The sequence below is a fragment of the Spermophilus citellus genome (assembly GCF_964194105.1).
Source record: "Spermophilus citellus genome assembly, chromosome: 8".
NCBI classification, from domain to species: domain Eukaryota; kingdom Metazoa; phylum Chordata; class Mammalia; order Rodentia; family Sciuridae; genus Spermophilus; species Spermophilus citellus.
In genome coordinates, this window is record NC_138189.1 from 57,750,494 (window position 1) to 57,768,636 (window position 18,143).

Sequence of the window (18,143 nt, forward strand, 5' to 3'; positions counted from 1 at the left end):
TGAAATGAGAGATGTTAAATTATAAATTAGCAAATAAAAGCTTGAGAACAGTTCTTTAGGTATGCTCGAAGATTTAAAGAAAATATGAACATAAGGTGGAGAAAAATTAAGTCTGTGAAACTGAATAATCAAACAGAATTTCTAGAGTTGAAAAACAGTATTTGAAATAAAAAATTCACTAAATAGCCTGTAACATGTGATTAGATGTTGCAAAAGAAAAGACCAGTGTAATCTTACGACAGTAACAGAAGTTATTCAAATTTAAGCACAAAGAGAAAAAGGTTAAAAAAAAAAAAAGGGCAGAGACAACATTATCTTTGGGACAATATCAAGTGATCTAACAGCATGTCACTGGAATTCTGGGATAAAAACAGGTGGAAAGACAAGAAAAACATTTGAAGAAATAGTCTGAAAACTATCTAAATTTGACAGACTATAAGCTTACAAATACATTAAGTCCAACAAACTTCAAAAAGGATAAACATAAAGAAAAATACACAAGAAAAGTATATCACACTGGAACTATAGAAAAATAATAATAAAGGGGGAAAAAGAGGAAAAATGACATTATATATAGAAGTTCTATCATCAGAAGGACTGGAAAACAGAAGACCAAAAAAAAAAAAAAAAAATTCATTTAAAGTGCTAACGGAAAAAAAAAAAACAACTTTTAAATGAAAAATCCAATATGCTATGCAAATATTCTTCAAAAGTAAGGAGATATAGAAATGTTTAGACAAAAATCTAAATTTGTTCCATCAAATATGTACTATTTAATAAAGAAACTCTGGAGCTGGGGTTGTGGTTCAGCAAAACGACTGCCTAGCACGCGGAAGGCCCAAGGTTCGATTCTCAGCACCACATAAAAACAAACAAATAAATAAAAGGTAGTGTGTCCAACTACAACTAAAAAATAATTTTTTAAAAAAGAAGAAACTTTAAAAGGAAATCTCCAAAAAGTGGATAGAAAATAATAACCAGTGAAACTGGATACAAAGTGATAAAGAGGACAGAAATGATATAAACATGAATGTCTAGCTTTTCTTCATTTAAGAAAATAAGTAACAATAATCTATTAAGGCAATTCACAACATACACAGCAATTAAATACATGATAATAACCAGATAACCAAAACAGACATATAAAAAATGAAATAAAGTGGTATCAGATTCTTAACATTATATGAGAAATGATATATTATGCAAAGGCAATGATAAATAAACTAGCACATACATGTCACAAGCACAAGAACCACCACAAATAAAACAGATAATAAGTTAATGGAGATAATAAAATGGAATATTAAAAATATCCACAAAAGACTCAGCATAATCTAACAAATCTTTAGCAGAAAAGAAAAGAATTGCAACCTCATTTCAAAATATACTACAAAGGTATAATAGTCAAAATAATATGGTATTAACATAAAAACAGGACCATACCAGCATAAAAACTCAGACCAGTGGAAGAGAATAGAGAGTCTAGCAATAAATTCACCCTTTTCCAATCAACTGATTTTCAACAAAGAAGCCAAGAACATTTAACAGTGAAAGGACAGTCACTTCAACAAATAATACTGGGAGAACTAGATAGATATTCATATTTATAAGAATGAAATTGGACCTTTGTCTCACATCACATACAAAAAAAATGACTCAAAGATTTAAATATAAGATGGATCAAAGACTTAAATAGAAGAGTAAGAATTCTTAAACTACTTGAAGAAAACACAGGAAAAATATTCTAAACACTGCTCAAGCAATGATTTACTTGATGATATCACCAAAAACCACAGGGGAAAAAAAATTAAAAAATAAACGAAAATGTTTCTGCACATGTAAACAAACCATCAATGAAGTTAGGACACAACCTACAGAATGAGAAGAAACACTTGCAACTATACATCTTTATGAGGGGCCAATATCCAAAATTAGAACATAAGAATTCAATACCAAGAAGACAATTCAATTTAAAAATGGGGAAAGGACCTGAATAAGTATTTATCCAAAGAAAGCATACAAATGGCCAACAGGTATATGAAAAAGTGTTCCAATAATATCAATTTTCAGAGAAACATGAATTAGAAACACATTCAGATATCATATCCCACAACTGCTAGGACAGCTAATATCAAAACAACAAAAGACAGCAAGTATTGGTCAAGGACGTAGAGAAAGGTATACTGTTGGTGGAAACAAATTAGTACAGCCATTAGGAAGAACAGTATGGAAGTTCTTGGAAAAAAAATGAAAGAATTAACGTATGATTCAAAAATCTCACTACTAAAATTATATATCTAAGGGAAATAATATCAGTATTTCACAAAGATAACTGCAATTGAATGCTCACTGAAACATTTTTCACAAAACCCAAGATGTAGGAATCAATCTAAGTGAATTGAATATTAATAAAAATGCCACACATCAAAATTTGTGGTATAGCCAGGTATGATGGATAAATTAACAAGAAAATATGTTACACATACAAAATGAAATACTATTTAGCCTTTAAAAAAGAAATCCTGCCATTTGAGACAACATGGATGAACCTTGAGGATATCATGCTAAGGGAAACAAGACATGCACAGACACACATATACACTTATTTGTACAACCAAAAAAGGGTCAAGTTCATTAAAGTAGAATGGGGGAGGGTATCAAAATTTCTGTTAGGAGAAATAAGTTGAGATGTATTTACAATGCCTCTATAGTTAGTAACAATGTATACTTGAAAACTCCTGAAAGTAGACTTTATGTATTCTCATCACAAATAGTTGGTATGAGAAACAATGCACCGATCAATTAGCTCAGTTTAGCCATCATGCCTTACAACATAAATATAAACAATTTTTATTTGTAAATTAAAATTATAAACACTAAATAAGGTAATATAAAAGGCATAAACAAAAGAAAAAGAATAACAATCAGGACAAATAGAAAACACTTAGTCAGCTTTGGAGGCTGAAGCAGGAGGATGGGTTCAAAGCCAGCCTCAGCAACTTAGTGAGGCCCCAATTAACTCAGCAAGACCTTGTCTCAAAACAAAAGGGCCAAGATGTGACTTGGTAGTTGAGCACCCCTGGGCTCGACCCCAAATAAATAAATAGATAGATAGATAGATAGATACAATTAGCAAGATAGTAAAAAACATAAAATACTGATAATCACATTAAGTGAAGATGGACTAAATGTAGGAAAAGACAAAAACATTAACAAAAAAAAAAAGCAGGAACTATTTGCAAGCCCTCTATAAGAAACACTATTTAAATATAGTCATTTTAAAACAATGGAGAAAGATATGCCACCCAAACATGAGTCATAGAAATGCTGGTAGAACTACTATTAACATCAAAGTGTATTTCAGACAAAATAATAAATATTAACAAAGCTAAAGATGAACATTTTATAATAAAGGATCATTATGGCACGAATATATAGTAATCCTAAATTTGAACATATTTCATTAAAAAAAGTTCCATATACAAAGCAAAAACTGACAAATCGGAAAAAAAATAAACCTCTCTATGTTATATTTGGAGATTTCAACATTTGTCCCAACATCAAGGGAAAAAAATAGAAAATCAGTAAGAACATAAAAAACTTGAACATTATTAACAAACAATCTAATTGACATTTATAGAATATTTAAAAATTACAGAGAATATACTCTTCAAGAATCCAGAGAACATTCACTCACTAAAATGGACCATACTTAGGGAAATAAAGCAACATTTAATACATTTAAAAGAAATGAAATCAGAATGTACTACATTTCCTGGCCATACAAATTAAATTGAAAGCCTATAATATCCTGTCATATTTAGAAATGAAACAATACTTTTTAAAAGATCAAAGAAATGAAATAATCAACCTTGAAATAACCCATACATCCATTCTCAGAAAGGGTTCTTCATCTAAACTACAGATCAAAAATGATTTGATCCAGGGCTGGGGTTGTAGCTTGGTGGTACAGAGCTTACCTAGCATACTAAAGTATCTCAAGAAAAACTTGCAAATGTGAATGGAATAAGACACTATTTTACAAGGAACACCATTTTTTCTTAGACTATAACAACTCCTTTATAAAACCCAAAGAGAAATTTTTTTCTTAGACCTAAGTTTTAGAAATATGAGATCTCCAAATCACTAGCATACATATCAAAGCTATGGACTACACAAACCTCAAAACTCATTAAGTTTCCCAATTTCACTTTGGTTGCCAGTTAACTAGATCCATGTACGTTATGTATGTTTTTCTGTATTCTACTCTTGCCCTGGTCTTTATTTACCTTTGTATTTTTATTTTTTATAGAATATGTATTTATGAACTACTTTAAACTCTTCTAGGGTATTAAGTATTTTATAAAAACATACAAATGATTTTTAAAATTTTTAAAGAGAATCGAGTTTTAAAAGTTTACCATTTAATCAAAGACACAATACAGACTATAAAATATTTTAAACATATGTGGTCTCATTATTTTCTCATAGGGGAAAAGGATGAGGGATAATGCACATCAAAGGGAGAGAGAATAGGGTGGGATATAAGACTTAGAAATAATAATGGTGAAGAGGTTAGCAGACAGGCAATTAGAACAGCAACAGGATATTAGATAAGAAATCCAGTTGTAAATTTAATAACTAAATGAAGTTTTAGAAAAACTAAATGGTACAAACTAATTTTAGAGATTTAAGAACACAGCAATAAAATGCTTCTTTGAAACAATAGACAAAAGCTTATAATATTTAAAATCTCAACCAACAGGATCACCTGGGTTGATTTACATTAATATTAATAACTCTTAGTTCTACTTCCTCATTTCATAAGTTCACCTAAAGTCAAGAACAATTCAAAGATACTCTCAAAGAAAAAAATATAAAAGATTATTCACTGTACAAGAATAACTTAAGATAAAATGGAAAACAAACATTCACCATGTTCAAAATACAAGCCTAGGTAACCGAAGTCATCAAGAATAAAGCTATTCACAGAAAATCAGACTATAATATTATGCACTCAACACAATGAAATAGAAAGCCCACTAAATAGTACTTAAAAATTAATACCAACATAATTCACATTCTCATTTATTCAACTTTCTAAAATATATATTCTTTAGTAATTCATAAAATATAAATTCTTCATAAAATATAAAATGATAATCTGTCAAAATTTTTTCCAATGACAAATGATGAGCTTCACACTAATATTTTGGACACTGTGTATAGTTTATAGAATAGAGTACTTTTCTATCCAATGTTATTTCCTGTTACTTTATTTCATGGAGAAAACCAAAAACACAATAGGAGAGAAACTGAGAAAAATATTTGAAAAATATAACAAAATATTGTACAGCTGTAACACAGAATCTTTCCTTTGTGAGGAATTATGGCTCAGTGGCAGAGCGCTTGCCGAGCATGTGTGAGGCACTGGGTTCAATCTCCAGCACCACATTAAAGAAAAACAAAAACCTAAATAAACAAAATAAAGGTATTTTTTTAAAAATATCTTTTATTTTTTTCTTCGTACTGGTGATTGAACCCAAGGGTGCTTGACCACATTAGCTATATCCCCAGACCTTTTTGAGCCAGGCTTTCCCTAATTTGAGACTGGTCTCAAACTTGAGATCCTCCTTACTTACTTTCCAAAGCAGCTGAGATGAAATTTTCCAAAGTGTGTGATCACTTAAATGCAGCACATATTTTGGGGAAAATCATAACTAATGTTTTCTTATGAAATACAAGAATTTACAAACTATATTTCCCAAACTTGCTTAGACAGTTCACACAAATGTTTGTCTTATGATGGAAGGTCATAATTTATAAATACAGAACATGTGACAAGGACAGAGGAAATGGCAATTGGACAAATTCAAGGTTAAGGATAAATTCCAGCTAAGGATAAATACCAGTAAGATGAAAAAAGTTAACAAATTGAAAAGGTTTGTGTGAAAATAAATTAGGATGACAGCAAAATTCAAACACCAAGTGGCAGATCAAAATCTGGACAATCTGTAGCAAGGAAAAGAGTGGGTCAAAGCTGAAAGAAAGAGAGTAAATGACAAAAAGACTACATAGCATAAAACACCAAAGCAGTTTAACAATGGTCCAACACTATTTCTTATCTAAGAGTCCTTTAGAATTTGGAGGCAGTGAGAAAAATTGGCCTTCGGAAAGTTGAAAAATGGAGATGTAGATGTTACTTACTGAGATTTCTCTTTTCTAAGCAAACATATTTATTCCAACACCAATATTCAAATTGTGATAAAATTATAGTATGCATAAACATACTATATAAACAGGAGGAAAGTATAAAGTAAATTTTAAATGACTACTTTGCTACTATACAAAAAAATTTGAAACAACTTAGTTTTTGAATAATATAAATATTATCAGAATCTTATTTTTCACTTTTATAGACAATATAATACTGAACAAGTCTCATGAGAAAAATATCTTTCTTGACTGCATGAAAACCAAAGTGACACTTGTGACTGGAATGAATAGAAAGTAAATCTATAGCCTTCAAAATGAAAAATATTCAAACTTGGCAAATACTTCATATTATTTGTTTTGCTTGCCAAGATGAGTGATTAAACAATTACAATTTATGAACTCCATTCCTAATCATTCAGTAGAATTGTAACATAAAACATTTAATAGAATTTACAAATGCATGCTAGGTTGAGTGACACACATCAATAATCCCAGAGACTTGGGACGCTGAGGCAGGAGAATAGAAAGGTATAGGTCAGCCTCACCAATTTGGCAAGAGCACTATCTCAAAAAATAAAATAAAAGGGCTAGACATACATAGCTTAGTGGTAAAATACTGGGGTTAAATCCCCTGTGCATACCTCTCCCGAAAAAATTACAAATTCTTTTAAAATTTTTCTTTATTCCACAAGCAAAACAATTTTCTAGTTATTTCCAGTTTCTCCTTCCACTATGGAATCCCCAAACTCCTTACTTTCAGAACCTCTGAAAGACTAGGATAGGACTTATAATATTAAAGCAACATTTAAATTACCACACCAAGTATTTTTCCACTTCTTAAACTTGCTACATGGTAGATATATATATATACAGCTATACAAGTGTCAGAAATAAAGTTGGAAATATTTAATAAATTTAAAACAATAAAATGGTAAAAGAATATCTTTCAATCAAGTAGACTAAGTCTAAATCTTAGCACTGTCCCCTTACAAACTATAAAATTTGGGCAATATATTAGAAATCAATAGTTATTCAAGTGTAGTCCACAGGATCTATGGCAATCCCCAAGACTCTTTCAGAGGTCAAAATTACTTTTATAATACTAAAATGGCTACTTGTGTTTTACCATGTTGACATTCCCACTGATACAAAAAGCAGTGGTGGGTAAAATTGCTTTTTAACTCACATCAAGACAAGACACAAATCTATGCTAGTTAATAATCAAATATTCTTCTGTGTCATGCACTTATAATCCTTTAAAAAGTGATGGAGATGGGGGGGGGGTTCAAGACCAGTTTCCTTTATGAAGCAGGAAAAAGTATTAATTATTAAAATGTTCAACCTTAAGTAGATGGCTTTTTTAACATTCTGTGTGACAAACCAGGAAGCACTTCTGCTACATACTAAAGTATCTCAAGAAAAACTTGCAAATGTGAATGGAATAAGACACTATTTTACAAGGAACACCATTTTTTCTTAGACTATATTTATTCAAACTTATCTGTCAGACATTTTCTCAAAAAAAAAAAAAAAGAAACAATAAGCCTATCATTTAAAAAAATTTACATTCTGTGTTTTTAAAGATTAAATTCCAGTTTTAACAAAATGAGAATTTTGGAAAACTTATATTTGATACTATGCAAGTCATAGCTTCCCAGTTTCTGAATTCTCCAAAATCAGTGATATTAGGAAATGTGATTTAAAAAAAAAATACTGTAGAATTTTAAGTATTTTCCAAATGAAGTGTATGATGTTACAAAATCATGCATTGTTTTGATACCTTCCAATTACAGAATAAACCGGTGACTTTTAATCTAACATAGTTTACAAAATTCACTGATATTTTTTCAGATTTACATTGCTACTAATCTTTAAGAAACTACCACTCCTCCCTAAGTGGTATTAAAAAATATCCACAATTATCTCAAAGGGCTTTGAACATACTTTCCCCATTTTTATCCTCATATCAGATTTTTTTTCAGAAACTTCAATCAAAATAGTGTATTGCAACAGCTTTACTCATCCCTGAGGCTCAAATTTTCATCCGTCAAAGGGGGGATGATAACAGAAGCACAGTATTGAAGTTATCATTGCTTTAAAAAAGAGCATTTATTTAAGTGTCAACTCCTAAGTGCTATACTATAAACATTTACATAAATTACTTCATTTGTTCCTTAGAAACCTTATATGAAGTAGGTACCTGACTCCTCAAAGAATCAGAGGATGAAATAAAGCAAGGATTTGTGCAACACTTGACACAGATTCATTTATAACTTAAATACCCAATATATGGTGGCTAATTTGCTAATTACTACTGCCATCACACATTTATGTGGCCATCCTACTTATGAGACAAATCCAGCTAGTTATAAGGCTGATTCCATCCAAGATCAAATTATCAACAGTCAAGAATAATCCAACTACTCACGAAAACAAAAGTTATAATCTCACAGACATTAACAGGAACACCTCATGAAAAGTCATTTGTTTTGATAAATTTGGAAGCTACATATAGTAAACCAAATCAATGGTTAAGTAGGACGTTGATACCTATTTTGTAATGATCAAGTTATTTCATGTCTGACTGAGTTCTTTTAAGTGTCAAAAAAAAAAAAAAAGCAAAAAAAAAAAAAATCCCTGAATTAAGAACCAGGAAAGTGCCAATGTTTCTGCATAGATGTACAGATAATACATAATAAATTAATTTACAAACTTCTAGTTACACTACCTTTTTTTGCAAGCCATCTGGAATCTCCATATTCCACTAAAATATGTCTTTATGGGGATATTAATTAACATAAATGTATATATTAGCTACCTTCTGCTATTCTCCCATGCATTCTCCCAAAGCTGATATATATATGAAAGCAATGTTGTAACTTCTGCCCAATCCTTCCAAGATAAACTAGACTTCCAAATAAGAGCATCCACAGTCCATAACATACTAGTAGGAGCATGCATGTTTAATACATATAAGCATGTGTATATTATATACATATATACACTGTTTTATATGATAAGGATAAAAAAATCATCAAATAAAAAGATAAAAATGAGATCCAGAGAATGTTGAGAGCCACACACTCTTAAATATATATTACAGGAGATACATAAAAAAGACAATCTAAAGATGTAGATAAAGGATACAAGATAGGATACTGGCTTTCTAAGGGCACTGCTGAAAACAGGTTTCAAACTATTCAGATAGAGCCAGTGAAGTAAAATATCAATATTCACATCTGCATGCAACCTGAATTCAACTATTTAAAATACCAATAATAAACATTTATTTTTCTGCACTTTCCTTTTGTGAAACAAAATTAGCTGGACTAACCTTATGGAATTTCTAAAGTGTCCAGCACACTGTAGGTTCTTAGTAAATGTGAGTGTAATTATGAGATTTTATGGTCCTATGTAATTGGACTTAATTCCAAAACTTTTCAATAAATGGGAAATATTCCTTATAATGACTCAAATAATTTGTATATTTTTTCCAACTTTTTAATCTCTAGACCTACTTATACTTATCTCCTAAGAGTTACTCCAACTCTTCCTAGTAAAAAATGTCACCATGGTTACACTAAATATAACTTTAGAAATCCATAAAAGATTTACTGGTACAGCATATTAACCGTGTACATTACATAAGCTAAAACATTTTATAGGATAAAAAGAAATATACCAAGAAACTGTCAAACGAGGCTATTTATTACTTGGGAGAGTTGGTATCATTACCAAAAAATAATGGTAAACAGCAAGTGGATTTTCCCTGTTTACCCACCATTTACTACTATTAGTCCATAGTCCTGACAAATGGGCAAAAGGGCGGGGAGGGGGTGGCAATAACTTCCCTGTAACTCTTTCAATCTTATTTAAAAATCAAAAACAAAACAGCCCTCTGATACCAAGATAAATAAAAGCAAGAAAAAGTTCTATAATAAACCTATTTACTTTGCTTAGATCTGACCCTTATTCAGTTCATATCTAAAGAGCTCGGTCAAATCTCCAAATCCATTGTGCCTAAGAAACAACCACAGAGTTAGGGCTTTATCTTACTAGAAATATTCTTATCTTCATAAAAATTGTTTTTTTTTTTTGGTTTCATTTTTGCAGTACCGGGGTTCAAATCCAGGGTCTACTGCAGGCCAGACAAGTACTCTATAACTGAGCCACATCCCCAGCCCAAAATTGCTATTTTTAAAAGTAAAAAAAGGTCAAATACTATATTCTGACAAAAAGCATCCTGAATTTAAAGTACCATTTAAGTATTTGTGAAGATGCCTCATTTCTAAGTCAATTTTTATAGGAATATATGGTAATCAAGTTTCTGAAATGTTTCCTTCTGTTCAGAGTGTTCATATTTTTAAAAAGTCTACTTATAAACCTCAGGTTCATATACATAGTCCTTGGTCATACAAATTTAGGATATACAAAAAAAAAAAATCAAAAATTTGGAAGACTTTTTCTTCCTATTGATTTAACTACTAAGACTCACATCAAAATGTTAAAATTATGATCATGTCTCAAGAAAAATAACAAACATTATAAGAAATAAGTATATGGGTTCTCATCCCTATTATTTTTAACTCTACCTTTATTTATTTTCCTATTAGAGTTCCTTTTACAGAAAGGGGGCAAAGGAACAGAAATAGGTTATTCTCTTTAATCCATTACCCTAAACATTTGAAAAGTAATCATATAAACTGAAAGCAACCTTTTCTAGTTTAGTTACCAATTTTAGAAACTTCCATATTTTAACTAAAAAAAAAAACAACTTAAATTCATGTGGGTATATATAATAAGCAATCAGTTTAAAAGGTAAACCACACTGTTTACTTACGACACTGTTCCCTTTTACCAAGATATTATAATAGAAGCACCTTTAAAAAAATTCATGATTCAAAGGATCAAGCTACAAAAACAGAAAAAAATAGAAGTTCAACCTTAATTTAACTTAAATAGAATCTACATAAAATTTCACATTGTGAAAATAGGAAACAACCCTCAAATAGCTCAAAATATAAAATTGTCACTTGGCAAGTGGAAAAACGTCATTATTCATTTTCAGACTTTTATACAAGGAGGTAACTTCTTAAATTCATTTTTCTGGAAAGCTTATTAAATACATATCTATTTACTTACAATATGAGGTGCTTTAGAAAATAACACATTTCACCTTAGAGTTACTAAATGTATTGTCTGCACTTTTATTTTTAGCATGAGATCATTATAAGTACTTGTCATTTTGGAAAATAATGTTATTATTATTATTATTACTTGGAAAATTTTCACATCTAGCCTACTCATTATAAACACTAATTAAATCATAATATTTAAATAGAGAATACCACTCACTTAATATGGTTTAATGCAACAGGTAAAAAGAAACCAAGTGAATTAAGACAGATAGATGGAAAATCAGGACCAACAATTAAAACTGCAGAGGTTATTTTAATAATAACAATGAATAAATTAGGTAATACAAAAACTTAACCAATTTTAATGAAAAGCTAACTGTATGATAGTATTTTAAAAAATCTGTACTTAAAAGCATAAAACTATGCCTAAGTGGATTTTTTTTCACCAAAAATAAATAAAACTTCTAGAATCTATTACATGCTGAAATTTTAAATGGCCAAGGGAAAAAAACGTTAAGATTCATCAACATCTATATTTTATTTCTGTAAAATCCAAAGCATAATTTTAAGTGCAAATTAAAATGTGTCACTATAACTTTATAATCTAATTAGAATTTTAAAAACTGAGCCACTAAAAAAGTCACATGACCACTCATAATTACTAAAGTCTCTTGATGAAAGTGTAAACAACTACTCCTAAGTAGATAATTTTACCACATTGTTTTTAAGGGAACTCACTAATAGTACCAAAGGAAAGAGAGAAAGAGGGAGGGAGGAAAGGAAAGGAAAGAAGAATGGAAACTAACCACAAAATAGTTTTTAGCAAAGGGGGGAAAAAAGAGTATGTTGGCAGGTGTCTGCAAGGAGGTAGATAATACAATGGAATCAGTTTTCATTCCGCAGAACCACCATGAGACTTGCTGCAATGTCAGCTCCAGGCACACACTGAGGGACTCCAGAAAATGCTCATTGATCATGCAGCACTTTATAATGCGCATAGGCTTTTTTCTCCTACTAACCCCGCCTAGCTTCTCTTTGCAGATTCTCCTAAGCCCTCTCCCCACAATAAAATCTTTTCCTGGAGACAGCGAAATAGTTAATAAAAATTATCCTAGCAGCCTAAGTATTAGGAATATCACTCACCATCAGAAAGCCTCTTTATCTAAATTAGGCAGGTTTTTTTTCTTAATGAGGAAAAAGAAAAACAAAACAACAACAAAAAAAACCTACTACCAAGCAGATAAGAAAATGGGATTTAAGTTCCTTTATCTATAAATACAATTTTTGGTAGTATACTATAACTAAGGATAAAATCAATTATAGTTTCACCTTAACATGTATTTCCTTGATTTATACATATTTTTATAAAACTGATGCAGTTGGAAATATACATATAATTTGAAATTCTCACAGCTTGAATTACTGGAAAATTTTATTGATAGCACTCTAGCATGCAAACTCTAAAATTTTAGTTTCTAAAATTTTAAATTTCATAATGTACTTAATAGTAATCAAAGTCACATGAGAAATCTAGGATCAGAGTGTACCACCTAAATTAAGCAATTAGCTTTATATACTTAGTTTTAAGATAAAATAACCAGCCATTTTTAAAGAGTTAATTGGAAGCACAGCTTTAGGCTTAGATATGTAAATGAATTCTAAGACATAAAATACTAAACCTACTCAAAGCTGCTTTGCAGACCCCACCTTCTAATGAGTTAATCTAAAGGTCACCACCACACGTCTTTTTATTAAGTCCAAACCCCCTCTCCGTTTTTTATTTCCCTACTGAACACATATCTGCAATTTATGAAACATGAAGTTTAAATAAAATAATTCTAGACTTATATGGTAATAGTGTGAACCAGACTAACAACATTCTCACACGGAATAAGGTCTGACCGTGTCCTGCTTTTATGCTCTTCCTCTCTTTTGCTCTCTCCTCTAATCTACTCATCTGTAAAATAATTCCAGCAGATAAGATTTCTTTGTTAAGATTTCAACTTTCATTTCATTTACAAACCTAACCCTACCTCAAGAATGTCTTCTAGAACATATGCTTCCATTTCAGCCGCTGTCTCCACCATGTTTTATCAAACTGCCATGTTTCTTACTGCACTATGATTAGATCATTGCCAGCAGGAACACTCCTCTGTGTCAGCAAGGGAACAGGAAATGGAATGTTCTATTACATGCCTAAAGCAGCTTAGCTGTTCACTAGCCAGGCATCTACCAAAAGAGCAGGGGGTGACTCACTGTGTATTTTTTAAAGACACAGAAGCTCTATTCCAAAGCAAACTTATGTCAAGTAATTTCAAAAGACAAAATAGATGAAGTCTCTTAGTTTGCCAGTTCAAACTTCAAAATACTAAGATTTCCAATAAGAATTATATGTGTGCATGTGTATTTTTTCTTTTTTTTTTTTTTTAAAGTCATTTAACACGTCTGGCTTCCTGGTTGAACAAAAGAGGTTGAAGTGGGTTACACAGCGATTTATCTTTGGTGAAACCTTGTACTGAGATTAATGGCTGTATTAAAGATGCAAAGAAGTAGGGAAGATAATGTTAAGTTAGGAATCTGCAACATTAGCAAGTGGATTATATAATACTTGAGAGGGTAAGAAATAATTATCTTAGATTTTTTTTCTTTTAGTGGTAAATTGGCTTTCAATACACAAGTTTATAAATACCTATGCGAATGAGATTAACATTCAACTGATTTTTGTTCACTAAATCAAGGAATTATACACCATGGGTACATTTACTTTCTGGTAGTACCTTTAACTTAATTTACTAACCAAATAAATGATCTGTTTTTCCCTTAGTAGACTTTCATAAGTAGCATAAGAAATTTGGCATATGTACTCTATCAACAAGATAGGTACAATCAACAAGAGAGGCACGATTTCTTCTAAAAAGGTTTATATGAGGGACTGGGGTTGTGGCTCCGTGGTAAAGCGCTTGCCTAGCATGTGTGAGGCACTGGGTTCGATTCTCAGCACTACATATAAATAAATAAAATAAAAGTTCATTGACAACTAAAAATATATTTTTTAAAAAGTTTATATGAGATGAAATTGGATAAATTATCTACTACTTAAGTTTTTGGTATTTAGGAAGAATTAGTAGTATGCTAGGCAATGTGTAGGTATTTTTTTAATACCTACACTTTTTTAATACATGTTATCAAGCCCTAACAACCCATCTATGTATAATGATTTAAAATAATAAATGTATTATTGTGCCTTTTTAAATGCTTTGTGAATACCAACTGACTTAATTCTCACATTAATCATAAAAGGTGCTATTATTATCACCATTTACACATGTGGAAACTAGGGCACAGACAGGCTAAGCAACTTGCCCAATTATTCCCAGCTAAACTAATTTAGGTGAGAAGCTAAGACTTGAATGTAGGCAGTTGGCTCCAATTTCTATCTTCACAATCACCAACTATATTGTCTTCAGGTGGAATTATTCTCATTTTATATATAAGGAAACCAAGACTCAGGGTACACAGTTATATAGGAGAGTCAAACTCAGATTCAAATCCAGAATAGTGTGACTCAAAAGGATAAGTGGAATTAATGGTAAAGATATAACTGTTTTCCTTCAGACCATACTTATTGTTTTCATTTATGTATATGTATGCGTGGTACTTGGTGGCTTCTCAAACAAAGTAATTTCTATTGCTGCAACTTGGCTTAAAAAGGAACCAGTGAACTGCCTTTTATTATTTCCTACCCTCCAGGTCAATTATTTCTATGCTTCAAAGAGATTTAGGAAGCATTAACTTCCATCTTTTGACTAAGTAATCAATAGCTTCCATCTTTTGACTAAGTAAACAACAGTCGCTCTTCCTCAAATGTAAGCAACCTGACTCAGGATTAAGAATCTCATAATACAGCACTCATTTTCCCCAGAAGCCAAGAACAGACTTCCCAAAGTCTTTGAAAAGAAATGAGGACTCCTAAGACTCAAGTCAACCAAACCATTTACTTTGCCCCTTCTTTCTGTTCTGTTTATGGGGTACTGCTCTTGTAAAAGTTTTCTGTTACATTTTTATTTATTTTTGTTTGGTTGGTAGTACTGGGGATTGAGCACACTCTTCAACTGAATTTACATCCCCAATTCCAAGATTTTATTAATACGTGATTATGGTTTTCCTGTTTTATAATGGGTATCAACTGTCCCCCATATAGACTAGAAGATTGATGAAAGCAGAAAACACTTCATTTGCCAATCTGCCAATGCATACCCAGGATCAAAAGTTTTACAGAGCAGGCACTCATGTATCTGTTGATTGAGTAAACAAATGAAAGAATAAAGGAACTGTCAAATGTCCAATAATGAATTCTAATCCCTTTTAAATTATCACCACCACCACCAGTAATGATTAGGGTGATAATGATAAATGTAAAAGGAAATAAAGCCCAGGGCCTTGTGTATGCTAAGCACACAGGCTACCTACCACTGAGCATACCCTAACTCTTACTAAAAATAATTTTTGATAATGAAAACATTTATTCTTTGACTATATTTTGTGCTTTCTAAAAGCACAATTATGGGGCTGAGGCTGTAGCTTAGTGGCAGAGCACTTGCCTAGCATGTGGGAGGCACTGGGTTTGATCCATAGCACCACATTAAAAAAAAAAAAAAGTTATTCTCTCAATCTATAACTACAAAAAATTTTTTTGAAAATGTTATTAAAAAATAAAAGCACTATTATTAATATCATGGCCTGTTTTGTTAATAACGATGACCTGTGCCATAGTACAAGGCAAAAGGAGATTCATATCCCTGTGTCTTAACATCCATCATCATAAAAGTGAGCCAACTTCAGTTCAACCTCACTTGACAGACAAAACAAAAATTGTCTTCCCATTTGTCTAGAATGGATATCAATGGCAAAACACCTTTCAAGTTTTGCCAGTGACAAAGACGTTAAAGTGTAAATAATAGTTATTGCTAAGTACAAAATACAAATAATATAAAAACAAATATGTGAACCACCACATAAAAATAATGTAAACTCACAAAAGAAAATATTGACTAAAATAAGATTCAAATGTCCACAGTGAAGTCTCACATTAAAAAGGAGGAAAAGGATAGAAGTTTAATAAATGTCTAGGACCAGGGCTACTCTCACTAAATAGAGAAAAAGAAACCAAAATTAAAAACATGTAGAAATGTGCTGACAGGCACCTATTTTGTATGACTTAACACCTTGTTGATGTTTATTGTTCTACATAAAAACTTTCTTTTTTTTTTTTTTGGTGCCAGAGATTAAACCCAGAGGCACTTAATCACTGAGCCACATCCCCAGCTCCTTTTTATATTTTATTTAAGGATCTCACTAAGTTATTGAGGCTGACATTGAATTGCAATCCTCCTGCCTCAGTGTCTGGAGGCCCTGGGATTATAGGCATACACCACCAAATAGAAAACTTCTTAGAATCAACAATTCCTTATACATAAGTTCTGTTTCCACCCATCAAATATATATTTTTTTCTATTTAAGAAATGCCTGGACTCCAAAATCCACTTCTTTTCCTACTAGAGATTAACGTAGGGGTGCTTTACCATTGAGCTGAATCTGCCCACTGTTTTTTTTTTTTTTTTTTAAATACTGAGACAGGGTCTCCTACCTAAATTGCCCAGGCTGGCCTCAAACTTAAGTAATTGGGATTACAGATACCTACTACCTCTGGCTCAAAATCCACACTTTCAAACAGAATGGATAGATAACTGGTAGTAAGACAAAATGACTTCATTCACCCAACACAAAAACAAGCTACTAGAGAGTAGTAAACTACTAGAGAGTTGTAAACTAGTAGAGAGAGGCTCATTTCTCATACCACCAAAAAAGGTAAATAAATAAATAAATAAATAAATAAATAAATAAATAAATAAATAGAGACAGGAAAAAATAAGAATCAAGTTTTTCTTTAAAGTATATAAATTTGGGGCTGGGGTTGGGGCCCAGAAGTACAGCGCTCACCTAGAATGTGTGAGGAACTGGTTTTGACCCTCAGCACCACATAAAAATAAAATAAAGGTACTGGATACACCTACAACTAAAAAATAAAATCATCATCATCATCATCATCATCATCATCATCATCCAATCAATAAATGGGCCAAGGATGTGAGCAGACACCTCTCAGAAGATAACATATAATCAATCAACAAATGTATGAAAAACTGCTCATCATCTCTAGCAATTAGAGAAATGCAAATCAAAACTACTCTAAGATTTCATCTCACTCCACTCAGAATGGCAGCTATTACTATTATGAATACAAACAACAATACGTGTTGGCAAAGATGTAGGGAAAAAGGTACACTCATACATTGCTGGTGAGACTACAAATTGGTGCAGGCAATATGGAAAGCAGTTTGGAGATTCCTTAGAAAACTGGGAATGAACCATTTGACCCAGCTATCCCTCTCCTTGGTCTATACCTCAAGGACTTAAAAACAGCATGCTACAGGGACACAGCTACAACAATGTTTACAGCAGCACAATTCACAGTAGCTAAACTGTGGAGCCAACCTAGATGCCCTTCAGTAGATGAATGAATTTTAAAAAATGTGGCATTTATACACAATGCAATATTACTCACCAGTAAGAGAATAAAATCATGGCATTTGCAGTTAAATGGAATTGGAAAAGATAATGATAAATGAAGTTAGCCAATCCCAAAAAAACAAATGATCTCTGATATAAAGAGACTGATTCACAATGGGGTAAGGAGGGGGAACAAGAGAAAAATAGATGATCTCTAGA

At 31.5% G+C, this 18,143-nt stretch overlaps 1 protein-coding gene across 6 annotated transcripts in view; it reads right to left on the bottom strand.

Moving 5' to 3' along the window:
• The window catches only part of ANKRD17 (ankyrin repeat domain 17), a 150,760-nt gene that overhangs the window by 105,519 nt on the left and 27,098 nt on the right, over nucleotides 1-18,143 (bottom strand). For 2 of the 6 annotated variants that reach the window (XM_081304252.1, XM_081304255.1), the window contains exon 1: nucleotides 13,388-13,504. The exons of the other annotated variants lie outside the window; for them this stretch is intronic. In XM_081304252.1, coding sequence (XP_081160378.1) covers nucleotides 13,388-13,441 — 54 coding nt within the window. In that variant the 5' untranslated portion in view covers nucleotides 13,442-13,504. Of the gene's footprint in view, nucleotides 1-13,387; nucleotides 13,505-18,143 lie in introns of those variants that run through there. 6 annotated transcript variants of the gene reach the window in all.